Below are 18,713 nucleotides of genomic sequence, written 5' to 3' on the forward strand. Positions count from 1 at the left end.
CTGGGTTCATAAGTATTGTCAAGACTCTTCTCAATCAATAATTATTTGGGAGTGTGTGTTGGTTTAATAAGTCTTATTTTTTCCGTATGTATGTGTCTATCTATGGACAAAAAATATATATTACATATCTTTTTAGTTTCTACTTTCTTTTTTGGTTATATTTTATTTTTCTTTTGGATATTTTTTTACACATGCATATGTTACGATTATGAGTCGTGTTTACGTTCTATTGGTTGTTAATATTATCCAAAGAAATTAGTTAAAATGAGGACATGCATATATATGCATGCATGCATGGACTGTTATTAAAAACATAGTTAGGTCAAAAGCTCTCCTTATATAAGCAGATTAATAATAATTACCAACTAAATAAAATAATTTAGACCCTAGATTGCCTCTATAAAAAGAACAGCAGCTACCTTCAATACCTCATATTATCTTTCTCACACCCTCTCTCTATTTTTCTTTCTCTCTTTATCTCCAAGGGAAAAAAAAAATGGACAAAAGGCCATGCATCTCCCAGGAAGCTGAAGTGAGAAAAGGGCCGTGGACCATGGAAGAAGACTTGATCTTGATCAACTACATCGCTAATCATGGTGAAGGTGCATGGAACTGTCTCGCTAAAGCTGCTGGTACATAATATATTACTATAAGCACTTTTTTTTTTCTTCTTATTTTTTCGCCAAAACCCTAGTAACTTATCCTTTTTATGATATTTGATCATCTCCTTGGCAGGTCTGAAACGTACTGGAAAGAGTTGCAGGCTCCGATGGCTCAACTATCTGCGCCCAGACGTTCGAAGAGGGAACATCACTCCTGAGGAACAGCTCTTGATCATGGAACTGCATGCTAAGTGGGGAAACAGGTATACATACGTATATAATATTCTAAGTTGTTCATAATAAGCTAAAAATAATATAAATATGTAAAAAACTATAGTGTTTCAACTTTGCTACGCTTCCCTTTTAATGGTGGAAAGACATGGAAGAGAGACTAATATATATAATATTTGGTTTCTATTTAGCTAAGCTCGATTACTTCTAAGAATCCCTATTTGTACAGCCTTGGAGAGAGAGGGAGAGAGGCTGCAAGGTGGGGTTTGAGTTTTTCCTAGCCAAGAAATGGATTTACAAACACATGGGTGTTTTAGAAACTTATGGCCGGCAAAAAATTTTGTTTTGCAAGTGTTGTTCTTGAATTTTTCATGGCCATTAAAAATCCAAGTATTCTTAAATTTTTTTTTTCTTTTGGTTTTTGAATCTAAATTTCTCTTTATATACATGTTCTCTCCCTCTTTTTCTCTTTTTTCTATTTCATAAATTGATTATACCGTGTAGTCCTAACAGGAATTCTTGTTTTTGCTTTAAAAGGTGCCTTTTTTTTTTTCTTTTCTTTTATTTTCACTCTAATTTAGGTGTTATACGTGATGGAGCTCGGGCTGCATGTAGTATACATATGATAAATCATCAAAATCAGCAACTACACCAAGATTATCAAGATCCTATTATTTGAAGAGGAATTTTTTTTTTTAACTCTGCTCATAAAATTCAAAAAAAAAAAAAGAAAAAAAGGAGGATTTTTGAAAATTAACCTATTAATTAGAAAAAAAAAATCTTTCTTGGGTATGTGAAAATGCTTGATTAATTTTTATTCTGTAATTAAGTGATGATGTTTTCTCAAAGTATATATATATATATATTCTGTTCTTACATTCTTTATTTGCCTAAATATTAAAGTTTGGGAAGGGGCTAGCCATGAAAAAAAAAAATTTTTTTGAAAAAACTCATAAATTAGTTTGATGCAGCTAGCTTTTGCAATTGGGCACGTTGTGAAATGTGAATGCAGGGCCAAAGAGATTTGGCAATAAAAAGTTTCCATTTTCAGTAGAACACACGTCAATAGGTCACGTGTTAACTCTTCCTTTCAGAAGGAAGGGAAGCTCTTTTGCTTTGGTTGAACTGGACGTTAACCTTATTGTTTTGTCTCTTTTAAGACAAAGTCAGCCATGTTGTATTTGTCCTTTCCCCACTCACAATAAATAACCCGCAAAATTCATATGTTTATCTCTTGAACATATGGTAAATCAGATTTTGATAAGTTTTTTTTTTTTTTTTTAATTTTTTTTTATGAAAACAAATGTTTTCCTGACTTTTTATAAATCAAACTTGACTTATAAAAAAAAAAAATGAAAATTCACTCTTTAAAGTAAGGTATTATGTTTTATTTTTTGTTACAATATTATGTTTTATTTTATGAAAGGGAGAGCTAGGACAAGATTTTGAGTCTTTACCCTAAATTGAGATATGTATTTATTAGTGAGTTAAGCTAAACTAGGACCAGTTTGGAAGGCAGTGTGGCAAAGCAAGTCACCCACAGTGTACACGTTAATGGTTTGATTGGTTTCTTGACTTTGGGAGGAGAGGAACTTTCGTTGTATAGTCCATTGCTTTTTTTTTTTTTAACAATTAATAAGCCTAAAATAAAAAAAAAAAAAATTTAAATAGAATGAAGGATTTTTTTTGTTTTAAATAATCTTTGAGTATGAGTTTTTAGATCACCCAGAAAGAAAACTTAGTCAATATTATATACTGCAGGGTATTGGGAAAAGTTGCTGTTATGTATATTTACACACAGATTAAAATACTTATAGAGAATATGAGTTCTCGAATTTGAGTATCATATGGAGTCAATTATATAAAATAAAACTTTATAAACTAGTTACTTTCTTTCGCAAATTTCAGAAATGATTTCTCAGTTTATTAAAGAAAAAGAAGGAAAGAATTGGAGCAGCCTGATCAACATGAGCCATTCAATTTTTATGATATCTCTAGACTACAACACCTAAGATTGACATGTGATATTATTTTACTGTAATATAACATGGATATTGAAATATTTATCCTAGCTTTCAAGGTTTTTTTTTTTTTTTTTTTTTAATTTTTCATAAAGATTTTTTAATGACAACTGTTAAGCTAACAGAACTTTTTACATCAGTAATTAATCTGTATATTTTATGATAATTTGTATTACAAATAATCATCAGGTGGTCAAAAATCGCAAAGCATCTTCCTGGAAGGACTGACAACGAAATAAAGAACTTCTGGAGGACTAGAATCCAGAAGCATATTAAGCAAGAAGAGGCATTTTCTGGGCAGAGTAGTTCTGAGATAAACGAACATGCAAGCACAAGCCTGCAGGCCTCTTCTATGATGGAGACCTACTATCCTTCATCTTGCCAAGAAACTGTGGAGGCTTTTCCTGCAGAAACCTTAGCTCCTGAGTGCAGTGATAACTACTGGAGCATGGAAGATCTCTGGTCCATGCAGTTACTTGATTAAATTCCAACGTTGATCTGTGCTATGATCCAAAAACTCTTACTCTCATCATCTGGATCGGAATTAGGTTTGTTCATAATTGGGACCTGCACTCTTAGTATTTTGTTATATTGGCTTGTAATCCAACCATATATATATATATATATATACATACACTATGCATCCACTATATACAGATCAATTATCATATTATGGATATTATGTGCATAGCTTTGAATTAATATTCGAGACTTTGCTTATAGCTGATTTTCTTAAATAATAAGTAAGATTAAGTTTAATTACTTTGTTTTTTTTTTTATAATTATTATATTTATGGATGAATATATAGAACTGTGATTAATAGAAGGACTGATGGATATTAAGTTTGGTGGGAGAAAGGACACGTTATTTATATCATCCCTTTGCACCCGAATTTACATAAATAATATTTGTACATGAAAAAAAAATTATCTAGATACGTTTAATTAATAAATTAAAATATAAATATATAAGTCTCAGCTATTTTACATGTAAGTCTCATTATAGATATTGGATCTTGAATTCAATATGAATTTGGCATATATAAGAATTTTCATTCCGTTTATATATGGTAGCCCAAGAATTAGGGTTGAATATGTGGCAAATCTCAGGCTTCATTATAGATGGCTTGGTCTTTCAGAATCTCACATCAATTATGGAGTGTGCATGAATATAGATTATATCGAAACAAAGATTTCGTTAAAATAGTCATGGTTTTAACGATGAACCATTATTGTCACTAACACGTGTGCGTGTATTTTATCTCTGACAAAAAAAAAGACAAAAAGCTAAGGGAAAAGTCAATATGCATGAGTCTATGGTGAAAAAATCGAGACAGACTCCTTCAGAATCTCACATCAATTATAAAGTATGTGTGTGTGGTAGGTTATATGAGAACAAGGACTTTATTAAAATTAATTAATAATTTTTTTTCTTTTTAAAATATTAATTAAGATAATATATATAAATACTTAATAAAATAATAATATTTCTAAATATTTCTAAAAAAATTCTTACCTAAACTTAATTGACCGAAAAATTATGATGTATCCGCATGCCGTGGTCCACATTGAAAACTTAAAACACATAACTTTGCTTTTAGGAAGTGTACACGTAGCAAATCCACAATAGCTATACTTGGCAAATTTCATCTTGGCTTTTGAGCAGAATTCCATATTTGTGCATAGCCAGGCAAATTGAAGCAAGACCTTAGCCTAACTCTTGCAATGGCTGCAAGGAAGTCTTCACATGCATCCTTTCATCCACATGTCCAAAATGTTATATATTATCCCCTAATATTTTTCTTTTCTTAATACCAAAAATTCAACTCATACTATATTATTATGCAATTTATCTGATCTAAAGATTTTTTTTCATCTCAGCCTAATTTACTATAGATTCAATATATAAAATATATGATGAGAGACATCTGTTAAATACATAAATCTTATATACTTTTATTTTAAGGTCATGATGAACCAGACTTTCATTACGATAGAGCTCCTGCTTTCATTAACTTTCTATACTACAATTAATAGTATTCACATGTTCGACTCCAATGAATTTTTTTTTTTCTGTTGGTTGATAAGGTTTGACTTGATTAAAACGATGAAAATTTAAAATCTAAATTTTAATATGAACACAAATAAATAAATAAATTCTCTGTTGATTTGGGATTATTAGTATTGGCTATTTTGGCCATTTGAGTTTAGCAGAAATGGTGAAATTAAGGGTATTTTACAATTTAATCTCTAGGTATGATAAAAATTCATAATTTAATCTCTCTAATTTTTTATGAGAAATAGTTTAACTTTGTTTATGTTTACAAAATAATCCTTCTGTTAAAATTTACAGTTAGTTAACCATAATCCAAATAGTCAACTCTAATTTAAGAGATTAAAATATTACAAATTTAAAATTATATAAGAACTAAATTGTTATAAAAAAAAAGTTAATTGTGATGTACTAAAATGTTATAATTTTTAATTATTAATAATAAATTTTAATACCAAAGATTCCGGAAATATATCTCAAAAATTAATTTATTTTCTATAAAAAAAATTTTTTTTTAATTAAATTATCACTTTTTACCATATCACAAAAATTAAGTTACAAGTTACCTTAATATTATTTCCACCTTAATATTATTTCAGGAGGTTAATAAATTCAACTTATTTAATTATTATTTTAGGTCGACTTCTCAAAAAAAAAAAAAATTCTTTCAATTTAAGAAAAGTAACTTACTTACTCCAACGAAATAAGTTATTTTTTATAAAGTAAATTTTTTAAAATAAAAAAAAGTATATTTAATTTAAATTTGATTTAATATGAAAATGAATTTAGTAATTATTAAATTAAATATTTATATTAATATTTATATAAAATTAATTAAAATATATATGTAATAAATATATAAATTTATATATAAATAATAATTTTCATATTAAACTCGAGTTTTCGATGGCCACACTTAAAAAGTCAAAAGTGTGCAGATGACTAAGCAAATAGAGTGTACCAAACCGTTAACTTTAGGAAGAGAGAGATGTTAATGAAAGTGAGGGGGTCCATTTCCTCGGAGTTTGCTTTGTCTGTTGGTTGTCTTGCCTAGTTGAGTCTTGCCAGGAAGAAAGAGAATGTGTGCAATTGCAAGCTAATTTCCTTTTGAGCCTCACATTTTTTCAATCACATGTTTTTTGTGCATTAAAATCCCTCATGTGGAAGATGAGCAATTTTCACGTGATAGGTCGGCCAGGACTTCATAAATAAATAAATAAATAAATATATATATATATATATATATATATGGGTATGCATAAAAATAAAAGTATTAAAAAAATATTATTTAATTACTTTATTAAAAATAACGATTTAATTTTTTTATTTTAAAAAATATATTAATAATCTCTATATTTTTATTTTATTTACTATTTAATTTTTTTATCCAATTAAAATCAAATTAATTTTTTATCAGTAAATATATTTAAAAGAGAAGAAAATTACTATTACGAGACTGAAAAAGTATTTAATTTGATTATTTATTTTTAATTTTTAATTTAACTTATAAGTTGATTTTAAAATGATTAGTTAATTATTTGATTAAATTATTTTTTTCAAGCAGTTTGGTAAAATTACTTATGTCTTCGGTTAAAATATAATTAAAGGTAATTTAATATGTTAAAATGACAATGAAATATGTATTGAGTGTTATAATTGTTTAAAATGAGAATATTATTAATATTTTAAAAATTATTAAAATAATATAATCTTCTATTTGGTAAAATAATAATTTTAAAATAAGTAAATAAGTATAAAATAAAGAGTACTTTATTTATGACTTATTTTAAATAGTCTTTTTAATTTATAAGTCAAACTAAATACTAATTTACTTTCTACTGATAAGTAGGTTTTATTGACTTATAAGTTAAACAAAATACTTTCTAAATATTTTAAAAAGTTATAAAATATTAAATAAAATTCAAATTAATGCCTAAAATAATCAAAGATACTAAAAAATAAATGAAATAAAATATAGAGACTAATCAATATATTTTTAAAAATAAGAGGATTAAGTAGTTAAAATAAAGAGATTAAATCATAATTTTCTTTAGTGGGGATTTAAGCTAAATTTATTTGAAATCGATGAGATGTAAAATTAGAGTATTTATTTTTTTTAAGTTTTATTTATATTATAAGGATTGAGATTTGAATTTATTTAGTGTATACAATTATTTAATTTATAAATGACACATAAATAATAGTTGAATTTAAAACATTTTTCATTTTAAAATTATGTGAATATATCCTATTTATTTTTTTGGATGTAGAGTCATACATCATAATATAAATTAGAAATTTAAAATCAAGTTCTTCCATGTGAATAATCAAATTTAAAATCAAGTTCTTCTATGTGAATAATCAATCATGTTTATTTAATTTGATATTTGAAAAGAGACTAAAAATTGCGTACTAGACACCATTCAAAAAATAGACAAATTAAAAAAAAAAAACTCCAAAATATATAAGGTAAAATGTTCAATTTAATCCCTGTATTTATTAGGGAAGTTTAATTTAACTCATTTTTAATTTTTTGTCCAATGTAATTTAAAATTTTCAATTTAAGCTAAATTTAACACAAAAATTAAATTTAGGAGCTAAATTCTCTTTTTCTTTTTTGATTTAAATCAAAAATCAAGAAATCAAATTTCTTGATTTGAAGACTAAATTTCTTGATTTGAAGACTCAACTTCTTGATTTTCTTATTTTTTGGTTAAATTAAGTTTAAATTAAAATTTCCAAACTAAATTGAATAAAAAGTTAAAAATGGGTTGAATTAAATTTTTCTAATAAATATAGGGGTCTAATTAAACTTTAAGCTGAATATATAATTATATATTAAATTATTCATTATTTAAATTAATGAATAAAATTGGTTAAATATGAATAAATATCATGACCTTCCATTGCTGCATATGTGTGTATAGAGTTTTCTATCGGAGACCAAAATAAGGGGAAATAAATAATTGAACTTTTGAGGTGGGGTTGAAGGGGAAATTAATCTAAATAAAATTAATTTTATTTAGATTAATAATAAATTATTTTTTATCAGTTTTATTTAAATTGATAAAAATATTAAATATGCAAAAAATTTAATCTTTAAAGTCTATTGATATGATAAAAATAGTGATAATTGAGATTGTATAATTAATATAATTACAGCATATAATTAATTACTACACTTTCATTTATTTAGAAACATATTTAATTTTTTAAATTAAAATATTAGTAAAATTATATAATATTTGAATTAATTAAAATTTATTTAAATAAAAAATAGTCATCTATAAATTAAATCTAGATCTCATATTTTTTGTAACGCCCTCACTTTAGGTAGTCTGTACATTCTACTGTTCCGATGACTAACGTCTGTTCGGACAGTTAAGATGACTGGAATTATACTTAAACTAGGATGAGGAGACATAAATTGACTGAATTAAGACTAAGAAAAATTAATGAAAATAAAAGAAATTAAATGTTAATAAGTTAAAGGAGCTAGGACTCCGGCGATGGGTGACCTTAATGGGAAGTGACTTTGAATACAGTTGGCAACCCCAAACTCGTGGGGAAACCTTGTGAAATAAATATACGGGACCAAATTAGAGGATTTATGAGGTTTAAATGACAATAAAAATATCAAAGAAAATACAATAAAATTTAGCCAATCGGTACAGACAAATATAACCCGATAAGCACAATGTCACACCCTACTCCTCGTAAGGCATAACATGTTCCCGTAGTACATCTAATGAATTATCATACTTCGCCTACCGATAACCCATTAAATATATTACAAGGGATTTTAATACAATTTCCGATCATTTTTATAATGGAGGGAACGTTGAATATTTATTAAAAAGCCTTTAATTGAAATTTTAGTCGTGGATCAAATCCTCGATTAAAATCTGGTGTGACGAAAATTTTTTCAAAATTTTCGCAGAGTGCCGGCTGTATTTTGAGAAAACAGTTCTTCAAAACCTAAAAAGAAAAACACTTCCACTATGTTTTCTCAATAACAACTCCAATAAACTTAATTTCATCTCCCAAATCAACATAATTAACTCAATCCAATTTTTCAAGCCATACTTAAAATAGAGAAAATCGTACATGGATTTCAAAACTTAGAAAGAAATTTAGATATTATATTCATTATAAAACTCAGAAATAAATTTGAATATTACAATAATTTGCATTTTAATTACATACCCAAAATAATATGATAAAAGTTCTTGTACAACTGCTCAAATAAACTACATACATATAATTACATGCATACATCAAAATCTATGTACAAGGGTATACCTATGATATACCCGGAGCTAATCCGAATGTGTTTTAAGGCGCAACTATAAGAAATCTTACTCGACTGCTTTATCTTTACTTTCACCTGCGACAGCATACAAAGCTATCGCTGAGTGGTGAACTCAGTGGTGCACAACTATAATTTAAAATGTAATACAATATACATTGACAAAATTGTAGCAAATAATTTAGAAATCTTGAAATTCGTTAAAATTCCAAAATGTCAAAATATTCGCTGCCAATAATATAAATCATTTGTTTAAGCGACCTTGATCAATAAATTCAATTTATCAAATCATAGCTGGACATTTAAAATAATTCCATCAATTTATGGAAATAAATATTAATTTCAATAAAATTAAGTATGCTCCAATCTCATTTAAAATCACAATTCATTGCTATTCAAAAAATATTCTTTATCTCACTAACTATGCAAGACTAATCCGTAAGGGCCATCTTCAGGGCGATTCTAAGGGCCATCTTCAGGGCGATTCTAACTCCCTATAGTTGGGAAGATCGAATCGGGATTCTAACTCCCTATGGTTGGAGAGGTCGAATCATCATGCACATTACATACTACAATAATACAACTTCCAAAAGGGCCAATAAAAAACTTAGATCTAACCTCTAAAAAGAGAAGAATCTAAGCATGTGTACGTACCATAGTAATCAAAATAAAGCTAACTCCATTGTCTCCTCAACAAATGAGAGAGACGGGTAATAACCTAGTCAAGCATCTACAGTGAGATATAAAATAATATCATGAATCTTTTTATCCTTTTTGTGAGCATAAATCACAACACAATTCAATTCAATGTCAATTTCAATATCCAATAATTTTTATGCTCATCATAATTCAAAACATATTTTATCACAATTTTTCCAAAACTAATTTATTCAATCCACAACAATGTTCAATAATTGTTGAAATACCATTTCACAAAGCTAAATTTATGCATACTATAACAATTTCAATAATCATTGAAATAAATCCAATACTTGATAAACATAATACATAAGAAAAATAACGTCATTTAATCATATGAAATATTCAGAACAAAATCAATTAAAAACTAGTTGTGCACAAACCTCTTTGTTGACTAGTTTACTCAAATTTTCGTTTCTCCTTCGAAGATCCCTTTCTAGTCTCTTTTTCAACTAAAAAACACAATTTACAGTGTTTCAGTATCATATCTCATAATTAAATTCATTAATTTATTTCATGCCTACTTAATTATAACCTTAAATTTGCTTAAAATGGTATCTTTTGAATTTTGCATTTTGAGTCACTATTTATTGCACTATTCAAGTTAAAATGTTGACTTTTTTTTCTACTAAATAGGTTTATTAATTCTAATTGCACTCATATACCACATTTTGAGTGTTAATTTTGTTGGCATTGATTGCCAATTCAATTTCTAATTTCCCTAGGTGCAAATCCAAAAATTCAGTTTTGGGTCACTGTTTTCTACTATTCTATTGGTCTAGTTACTATGGAAATTTGGCTAAGCATCCTTCATCAAAGTTGTTCTTTATTGTCTTAGCTTTAATTCTCTTTTTGAATCACTCCATTTGGAGTTTTGTAGCTCAAGTTATGCCTAATTTTCTAAGGCTGGCCGGATTGGTTACAAACCCAAAATTCTGGGCATTTCTTGGTTCTGGTAGTTTTGGTGACCCAACTTTGGGTGGCAATTCGACTTAGTTATGAGCAAAATTTGGGTTGGTGTTCTTCATAAAATTTGTAGTACTATGTCATATTTTTCCAATGGTTAAAAAATAAGGTCATTTGGATGTACCTAAACCAAGTTATGGCCAAATGAACAAACACTATTTATTTGGTCATTTCTGTACAGTGGCATTGTGCCTAATCTAAGTTTGACCTAATTGTTCACTAACTTAGTGTCACTTTTAGGGCAGGGTTTCTACACAAAAATTATGGCATTATGTGTCTACTTTCATCTCCAATTGGCCTGACACCAATTGGAGTGGCAGAATTATAGTTTTGGTCCCCTAAGTGGACCAAGGTCAGGCTATCTAGAATTAGACCCCTACCAATCCGAATTTGACTTTACTTCTCACCTTTCAAACGCATCCCAATTGGTCCTAATTGACCATTTTGAGTTATAATTAGGCCAATTTAGTTCAATTTCAAAAATCCTTAAATTTTCCCTAATTCAAGAACCCTAATTTTTTCAAATGTTACAATTTATGCAATTAAGGTGTATAACTTACTTCTACCTACTTAGTTAAACTTGCACACCTAAATAATTGAAGGAAAACACATCAATTCCATACCCTCCATGGCTGGCTGAATTGCATAGAGTTATAGATGTACATAATTTTTCATTTTTCTTTCCATAAATTCATCAATCTCAACTTAGTTTGTGCATATATATATTAAATCAAGTAGAGAGAGATAACTCACCTCTAATGGAAATTTCCAATTCTCTAATTCTTAAATTTTCTTTCAATTGCCTTGCTTCCTTTCTTCCAATCTAGTGCTACTTTGAAGTTTTGTTGAGATTGGCTATGGAAATTTATGGAAGGAAATGGAGTTTCAATGCTTTGAAATTGAACAAAAATGGTGGAAATTTGAGGGAGTAAGAGAGAGAGAGGGTGGCGGCATTGATAGGAAGAAGAAGACCAAATGCTTTTTCTTTTAATTTGTTTTTTTTTGTGTATTTATCTCATTTTTGACTTGGTCAAAAAATATAATTAATTAAAAATTATTTATGAGGTCATATAGGTGATGTTATTATTCTTTATTTTCTTTTCTTTTCTTTTCCTTTTTTTTCCCCACTTCCTCAATTTAATTATATATTTCACAATTTTAATTTCTCACATTTTATTGAACAGTTAGACCATGAGTCATCTCTAGGGGTGAATTGACCAATTTGCCCTTCGCCGGTCTGATCCGATTTATTAATAATTCAGTATTTCTTTAAGAACCCTGATCTAATTATTTGATTTAGTTCTCTACCTTTTTCTGTGATTTTTAAATTTCCCCTAGCTTCGCAATTTCTCCTAGGATTGTGGTGTCACAATGCTCCGTACGAAATTAGGGTTTTGACTGATCTCGCAGTCACTTCTCGGTGCGATCACCCATCGCTGTGACCCCCGGTTCATTTAACTTTTTATGTTTTATTTTTCTAATATGTATTTAACATTCTGGTAATCACTATTAATTTTTGTTCAGGACTTTTCTAGGTGACTTAAATATGATTCTAATTCTCTTAATTGTCCGGACCGACACTGGTCACCGAAACAGTGATTTGCACAGGACTATGCATGTAGGGGTGTTACACACAATGAAGGGCATTTTGGCCATTTCAACCTCAGAGTTAAATTTTGACCTAAATGTCAATCAAAATGAGAGAGATTAAAACACATAAAATGAATTAAAATCATGAAATATGCCATGAAAATGGGAAAAGAAAAGAAAAGAAAAAGAAATAGAATTATGACATAAGCATGATGTCATAATGACATTATTAAAAATTCCAACCAATAAATTTGAACAACCACATATAAAGAGATAAGAAGAGAGCTAAAAGAGACAAATTAACATTAAAAGAAGTCTTTTTCTTCCCATTTCTCCTCCTTGGCCGAAACTCTATGGGAGTTCTCTTCCATGCTCTTCCACACTTTCAAGCTTGAAATCCCCTTGCATCTCACCATAAAAACCCTAAGCCCCTTCACTAAAACTTGCTTTTACACCTTAAGGGAACTAGTGGTAGCCAAAAAAGAGAGAAATATTGAAGTTTTTATAATCTTGGACATCTCTTAATCAAGGTTAGTGTCTGTAACACCCCTGTACACCCCTGTTTGCATAGCCTGGTAGATTTCACTGTTCCGGTGACCGGTGTCGGTCCGGACAATTAAGGGGATTAGAACCACACTTAAGACAACTAGAGAAGCTATAAACACAAATAATTAGTAATGTTCAATTAGTTAAGTATAAACAAGAAAAATAGAACATAAGAAGTTAAACGAGCCGAGAGTCACAGCGATGGGTGACCTTCTCGGGAACGACTGCGAAGCCATTTTAAACTCAAATTTCGAATCGTAAAAAGTGACGCTGCGATCCTTAGGACCCTTACGAACACAGTGGAAAAGAGAAAATCACGAAAAAGAACTGTTAAGTCAGTCAAATAATTAGGTCAGGGAGCCAGAAGAAATATGGAATTAATTACAAACTGGGATGAACTGGCGAGGGGCAATTTGGTCAATTGACCCTGAGAGCTGACTCCTGATCTAACTGTCAAATAAAATTGAAGAATCGAAAATTTCAGAATCGAAAATTAAATTAAAGAACTAATGGAAAAAAAAAGAAGGAAAATGAAAAAGGTATAGGGAAATGACATCATGCATTATGCCATAAATCCCGTAATTAATAATTTGATTAAATGGATTTTTGGGTCTTCCATAAAACAAAAGACATAAAGAAAGAAAAGAAAAAAAAAATAAAACACAAAGTCTTCTTCTTTAAAACGTCACTTTCCCTCTCCCTCATGTCTCCATAGTTAAACCTCCATTAAAGCTTGTCTTCAAGCTTTGAAACCCTTACCAAATCCCAACTTCTTCCATAATCACTTTATAAAACCTTATTCCCTTCCCTTGAGAAAGAAATTTAACAAGAAAAAAAGAAGAAAAGAGGAGAAAAATTAAAGATTGGATATCAAAGTTGAGGTAAGCACATCAAATTGAAAGTTTAAGATTAATTGTTGTGTTTTTAGCTTGAATTACTTGTAAATAAACTTAAATAAAAAAAATATGTGGGAGGGACTAAACTGAAATTCGTCCAGCAGGGAGGGGAGAGTGATTTACATGAGTTTGATTGAGTTAAACATGTTAAAATGCTTGAATGAGTTGAAAGATTGTGTTTATTTGCATTGAATTAGTTATTACAATGAATTAGTGTGGTTAGGGTTTGAAACCTAGGGTTTTGAGGCAAAAATTTTGGAGAAATTGGTAAATGATATATTTGACCTAATGTGAAGTGAAAAATGATCATTTGTGACCAAATGAGGTGTGTTAGAAGTGTTAGAATTAAAAGCCAATTCGGATTGGATAAGGTCATGTGCTAGCAGCATGACCAAAATTTCCTTTGAGGGACCAAAAATGAAATTTTACAAGTCTAATGGATATGGGACCAATTGGGGATGAAAATAGGCACTAAATGACACAATTTTCATTTAGGAAGCCTGCTCAAAAAGTGACTAAAAGCTAGTGAACAAAGTGACCAAAGTTGAGAAATCGCAAGCTGCCCTGCACAAACTGACCAAATGAATAGTATTTGTTCATTTGGTCATAACTCGAGCTAGGCAGGTCAAAATAACCTGAAATTTTACCAGTGGTTAGATGAGATATAGACCTAAAACTTTCATGAAGAACACCAACAAATTACTGAGCCAAGTTGGGTCACTAAATCTGCAGACTGCAGATTTGCCATTTGAACAGTAAAGTTTCAATGGCTATAACTCTCTTTAGAAAACTCCGATTTAGGCGATTCTTGGACCGATGGAAACCTAAGACATATTAGAACATTTCATATGAAGAAAATTAGACCAAATTATGGACTTAACTTGATCAAATTGCTGAACGAAGTTAGATCAACAAATCTGCAGAACCAAAATTCTGCAGCATGAACAGTAAATGTAATTTGCTTATAACTTGAGCTACAAAACTCCAATTGGGGTGATTCAAAAAGGAGAATAAACTTGAGTCAATAGGAAACATTTTCTATGAAGAAAGTTTTGTCAAATTCCAACAGTAAACTGACCAATGAAACAGTATAATTAGGGACACTAAAACTGAAAATTGGCAATTTTGTCTAAAAGACCTAATTTTGAGAAAATAACCAAAATCAACAAGTTTAGTGACCAAAATGTGGTATGTGGGTGAAGTTGGAGTTCCCATACCTATTAAGCCTTAGAAAGTCAACTATTTGACTTGAATAGTATAGTGAATAGTAACCCAAAACACAAAAATTTCGAGAACGTCGAATTTAGCATGTTAGAGCTAGGTAAAAGTGAAGCTAAATTTATTTTGGGTTTATGTTAAGTTCTAGTGCTGAAATATTGTAAAATTGTGTATTTCAGTTCGAAAGGATACAGGGAAAGAACCCGAAGAACCGAGTCGAGGCCAAGAGGCGACTCGCTTGAGGTTTGTGCACAACGTATAACTTTTGTAAATTATTTCTGCATATTGTTTTGAATAATTTGAATCAGTGAATTATGACAATTTTTATGATGTTTTAATTTAAATTGTGGAAAGTTAGTTGTGTATATTTGAAATGACAATGTTTAGCAAATTGTTAAGAAAAGTTTTGAAACCACAGTGTCATGACCATATATTTGAACACCTCACTAGCATGACTAGTGGGGGTAATTAGTTTCGAATTTTGATTCCTTCTCTGGAGAAGTGTTAAGGTGTGCCAGTAGAAGAGGATGTAAATGGATATCCATATATTTGAGCTAGCTAGCCTTGTGATGTGATTTCTCTTTAGCCTCTGGCTATTGAGATTCTATTTGTTTCGAATGGCATGATCTAACTGTGGGTTTTATGAAATGTGATTTGATACTTCAAAATGAAATTGTTTGGGATTAAAATCTCATAATGTATGATTTGTACTTAATTCTCATGTTCAGCCAAATTTTTCAATAAATGTGATTTAAGTTTTGCATAAAGATAATTTTAGTATGTTGTGCACCACTGAGTCCAAGTACTCAGCGATAGCTTCTATTGCTGTCGCAGATGCAGAGACTAGAGGAGAAGCAGACTGAGCTGCTGAGGTGTGAGGAGCTATCAGCTTAAAGACTTTGGGTATAATTTATACCCTAACTGTAAATATTTCTTTTGATGTATATATTGCACATAAATGTATGGACATGTAAAAAATGGGTCTTGAGCAGTTTGTATAAAATTTGTATTAGGTTGTAATATATATTGTAGTTTGAAATTCTCTTAATGTAAATTTTGTAATGATGTATCTAAATTATTTTGTTTCTAATGAAATATGAATGAAACTATTTTATTTAATTTGAATGAAATGGATTGCTAGTATTTTGATGATCATTGGATAGTGGATTTGGAATTTGAAAGTTGATAAATGTGTTGAGAAATTGATTGCGATTGAGTATGAAATTGAAGCAGTTGTTGAGAAAAAAATTTTAGAAGTGCTTTTTATAGGTATTTGAAGAACTGTTTTCTCAAAATACAGAGGGAATTCTGTCAAAATTTTTATAAATTTGCGGAAAAATAAAATGGGCCAAAAGTTTTAACTAGTTTTAATTTTAATTAAATGTTTTAAATACTTATTAGAAAATGGTCACCACTTATCAAAAATAAGAAAATTGTTTGAAAATCCCTTATAGGGTACTTAATGAGTTATCGGTAGGTGAAGTTCGGTAGTTCATTAGGTATTCTACGGGATCATGTTATGCCTTACAGAGGGGTAAGGTGTGACAGTCTCACAACCCAACCTATGGGCCGGACCGGCACTAGGACCTGTTCCAGCCTAAAGCCCCTGAGGCATGTAGTAAGCCTAATTATTCCTTAACCCAATCCTAAGGCCCATTTTAAGCCCAATTTCAAGAATTCAACCGGACAGAGTCCGGCCATAACATAGACCATACAACGAAGAGTTTTTTACTCACCTGACCTATAAGCACAATATATAATTATTTGGGGAGCTCAAATCACCCTCCACATACTCATAATATCATAAAATCTAATGGAAGCTCAGCTCTCTCATCCAATCCAGTCATGCATGCATTTAATAGGTTTACAGACCAACGTGACAATTATAATATAGACCCAAATCAAATAAAGTACTTTTAACACATGCGAAGTTCTAGAATTTGGCTAAATTATACAAAATACATTAGATTGTTAGTAGTATGCCCTAGAGCATATCATTTAGTATGTATCTTTTACATATTTTTATTAATAAAAGGCATTTCCACTTTTCCGTTTACATAATATATTTATGTGTAATAGAAAAGGTCCATTGATATTTTGTTAGAAATATTATTCTTAAGTTGTTAAGAATATGAGTGACAGTTTTCTAGCACAAAGTATCATAAATAGGTTCACAATCGAGGATACTTCATAATAAGGACATGACTTATCCAGAAAGATTGTATTCATGTTTATTACCAAGTTATTTATATTTTATATGAGATATAAATAAGATGGAATGGTGAGTCTCATGCCATATGACAAACATGATAGGCACTTATAAATAATAAGTAGGTCGAACCATTGACACTTATGACAAGCACATGGAGTTTACTCTTGTCAATGTTTTGTCATAAATCATATGAGTGCATATAATCTTTAGACCTGAGATAGCACAATTATCTTGTATATAGATAGTTTGAGTTTGATACTGCTTTCATACTTGTACTATGTATGGGTATATGGGCATGTGTTGGCTCCTACTAGTTATATATGGAGGTAGGTGTTGATCAAGATGGAATCTATTCCTCTAAGTAAATAGAGATAAAATCCTATGTTCATTTAATTGTTCTTGATGTTTCAAGTTCCTGGCCAGGACAGATAGATTTATTCAGAAAAGAGTTTCTGATGAGAAAATCTTTTTAATCAAGAACTGGAATTAAAAGAGAACATAATATTCATAGCAAATGGAGTTTGACATAAACCATGACTCTAGCTTGAGTTGGGATTTTGTAACAGAGAGATTCTAGTGCATGGTAACATATGATTATAGGTTCATTTAAGGTAAACCTTATTACTAATTGGGTGGCCATGGCATGCTATGCTAGGTGTTAACCATGGTCTATGAGGTTTATAAAATGATTTAGAGAAATCATTTATGGTAAGAAAGAGTTCTGATGATATTAAGAGTTGATATCATGTCTCATTGCCAATTAGTGATGAGTCTAGTAAGTCACACACATACACAAGTTATCACCTATTTAAATATGATTTAATTAATTAATTAAAGAGTTTAATTGATTAATTAAATAGGTTTGGTTTGCAATTAAATTGCAAAGTCCCTAGCATGACTTGAAACCAAATCTAGATTATTGGATGTATAGTATAAGTTAAATTTATATTTAAAGTGTTTAAATATGAATTTAATTAATGAGAAATTAATTAATAGAGATTAATTAATTAATTTATATTTGATATAAATTAGAAGAAGAAAAATAATTATTTTGGGTTAAGAACTCAAAATTAAGACACAGGAGCATTTTGGTCATTTCACAGTGTGACACGTGGCACCATGAGATGGTGACACATGGGATTACACATAAGCTTTCCAAATGTTTTTAATCATGTAAGATGATTAAAATCAAGATTAAATATAGGTTTGACACTTGGCACAATGTGATTGAGTCACTTAAACCTAGAGCTAATCAAAGGGTGACATGTGGCAAGGGTTTAATGTTTTTACCTAGCTATATAAGTGTTGTTATGAAAAAAAAAATAACCAGCAGCCACTCCTCTCCTTTCTTACGCCATTTTGAGGCTCTC

General features: G+C 29.5%; 1 protein-coding gene across 1 annotated transcript; it reads left to right on the plus strand.

The window, feature by feature from the left end:
* The first annotated feature begins 410 nt into the window (after positions 1-410).
* LOC110669270 (MYB-like transcription factor EOBII) lies at positions 411-3,616 on the plus strand. The gene is made up of 3 exons (XM_021830829.2): positions 411-632; positions 736-865; positions 3,044-3,616. The coding sequence occupies exons 1-3, from the start codon at positions 497-499 to the stop codon at positions 3,336-3,338; spliced, it is 561 nt and encodes a 186-aa protein (XP_021686521.2). The 5' UTR covers positions 411-496; the 3' UTR covers positions 3,339-3,616.
* Positions 3,617-18,713: the final 15,097 nt, after the last annotated feature.

The sequence above is a fragment of the Hevea brasiliensis genome, chromosome 18 (genome assembly GCF_030052815.1).
Source record: "Hevea brasiliensis isolate MT/VB/25A 57/8 chromosome 18, ASM3005281v1, whole genome shotgun sequence".
In the NCBI taxonomy this organism is placed as follows: Eukaryota; Viridiplantae; Streptophyta; class Magnoliopsida; order Malpighiales; family Euphorbiaceae; genus Hevea; species Hevea brasiliensis.

Coding starts and splice junctions, on each gene's coding strand:
- LOC110669270 (XM_021830829.2), top strand. CDS start 497: ATGGACAAAAGGCCATGCATCTCCCAGGAAGCTGAAGTGAGAAAAGGG. Junction 633..735: donor CTGTCTCGCTAAAGCTGCTG/GTACATAATATA, acceptor TCTCCTTGGCAG/GTCTGAAACGTACTGGAAAG. Junction 866..3,043: donor CATGCTAAGTGGGGAAACAG/GTATACATACGT, acceptor AATAATCATCAG/GTGGTCAAAAATCGCAAAGC.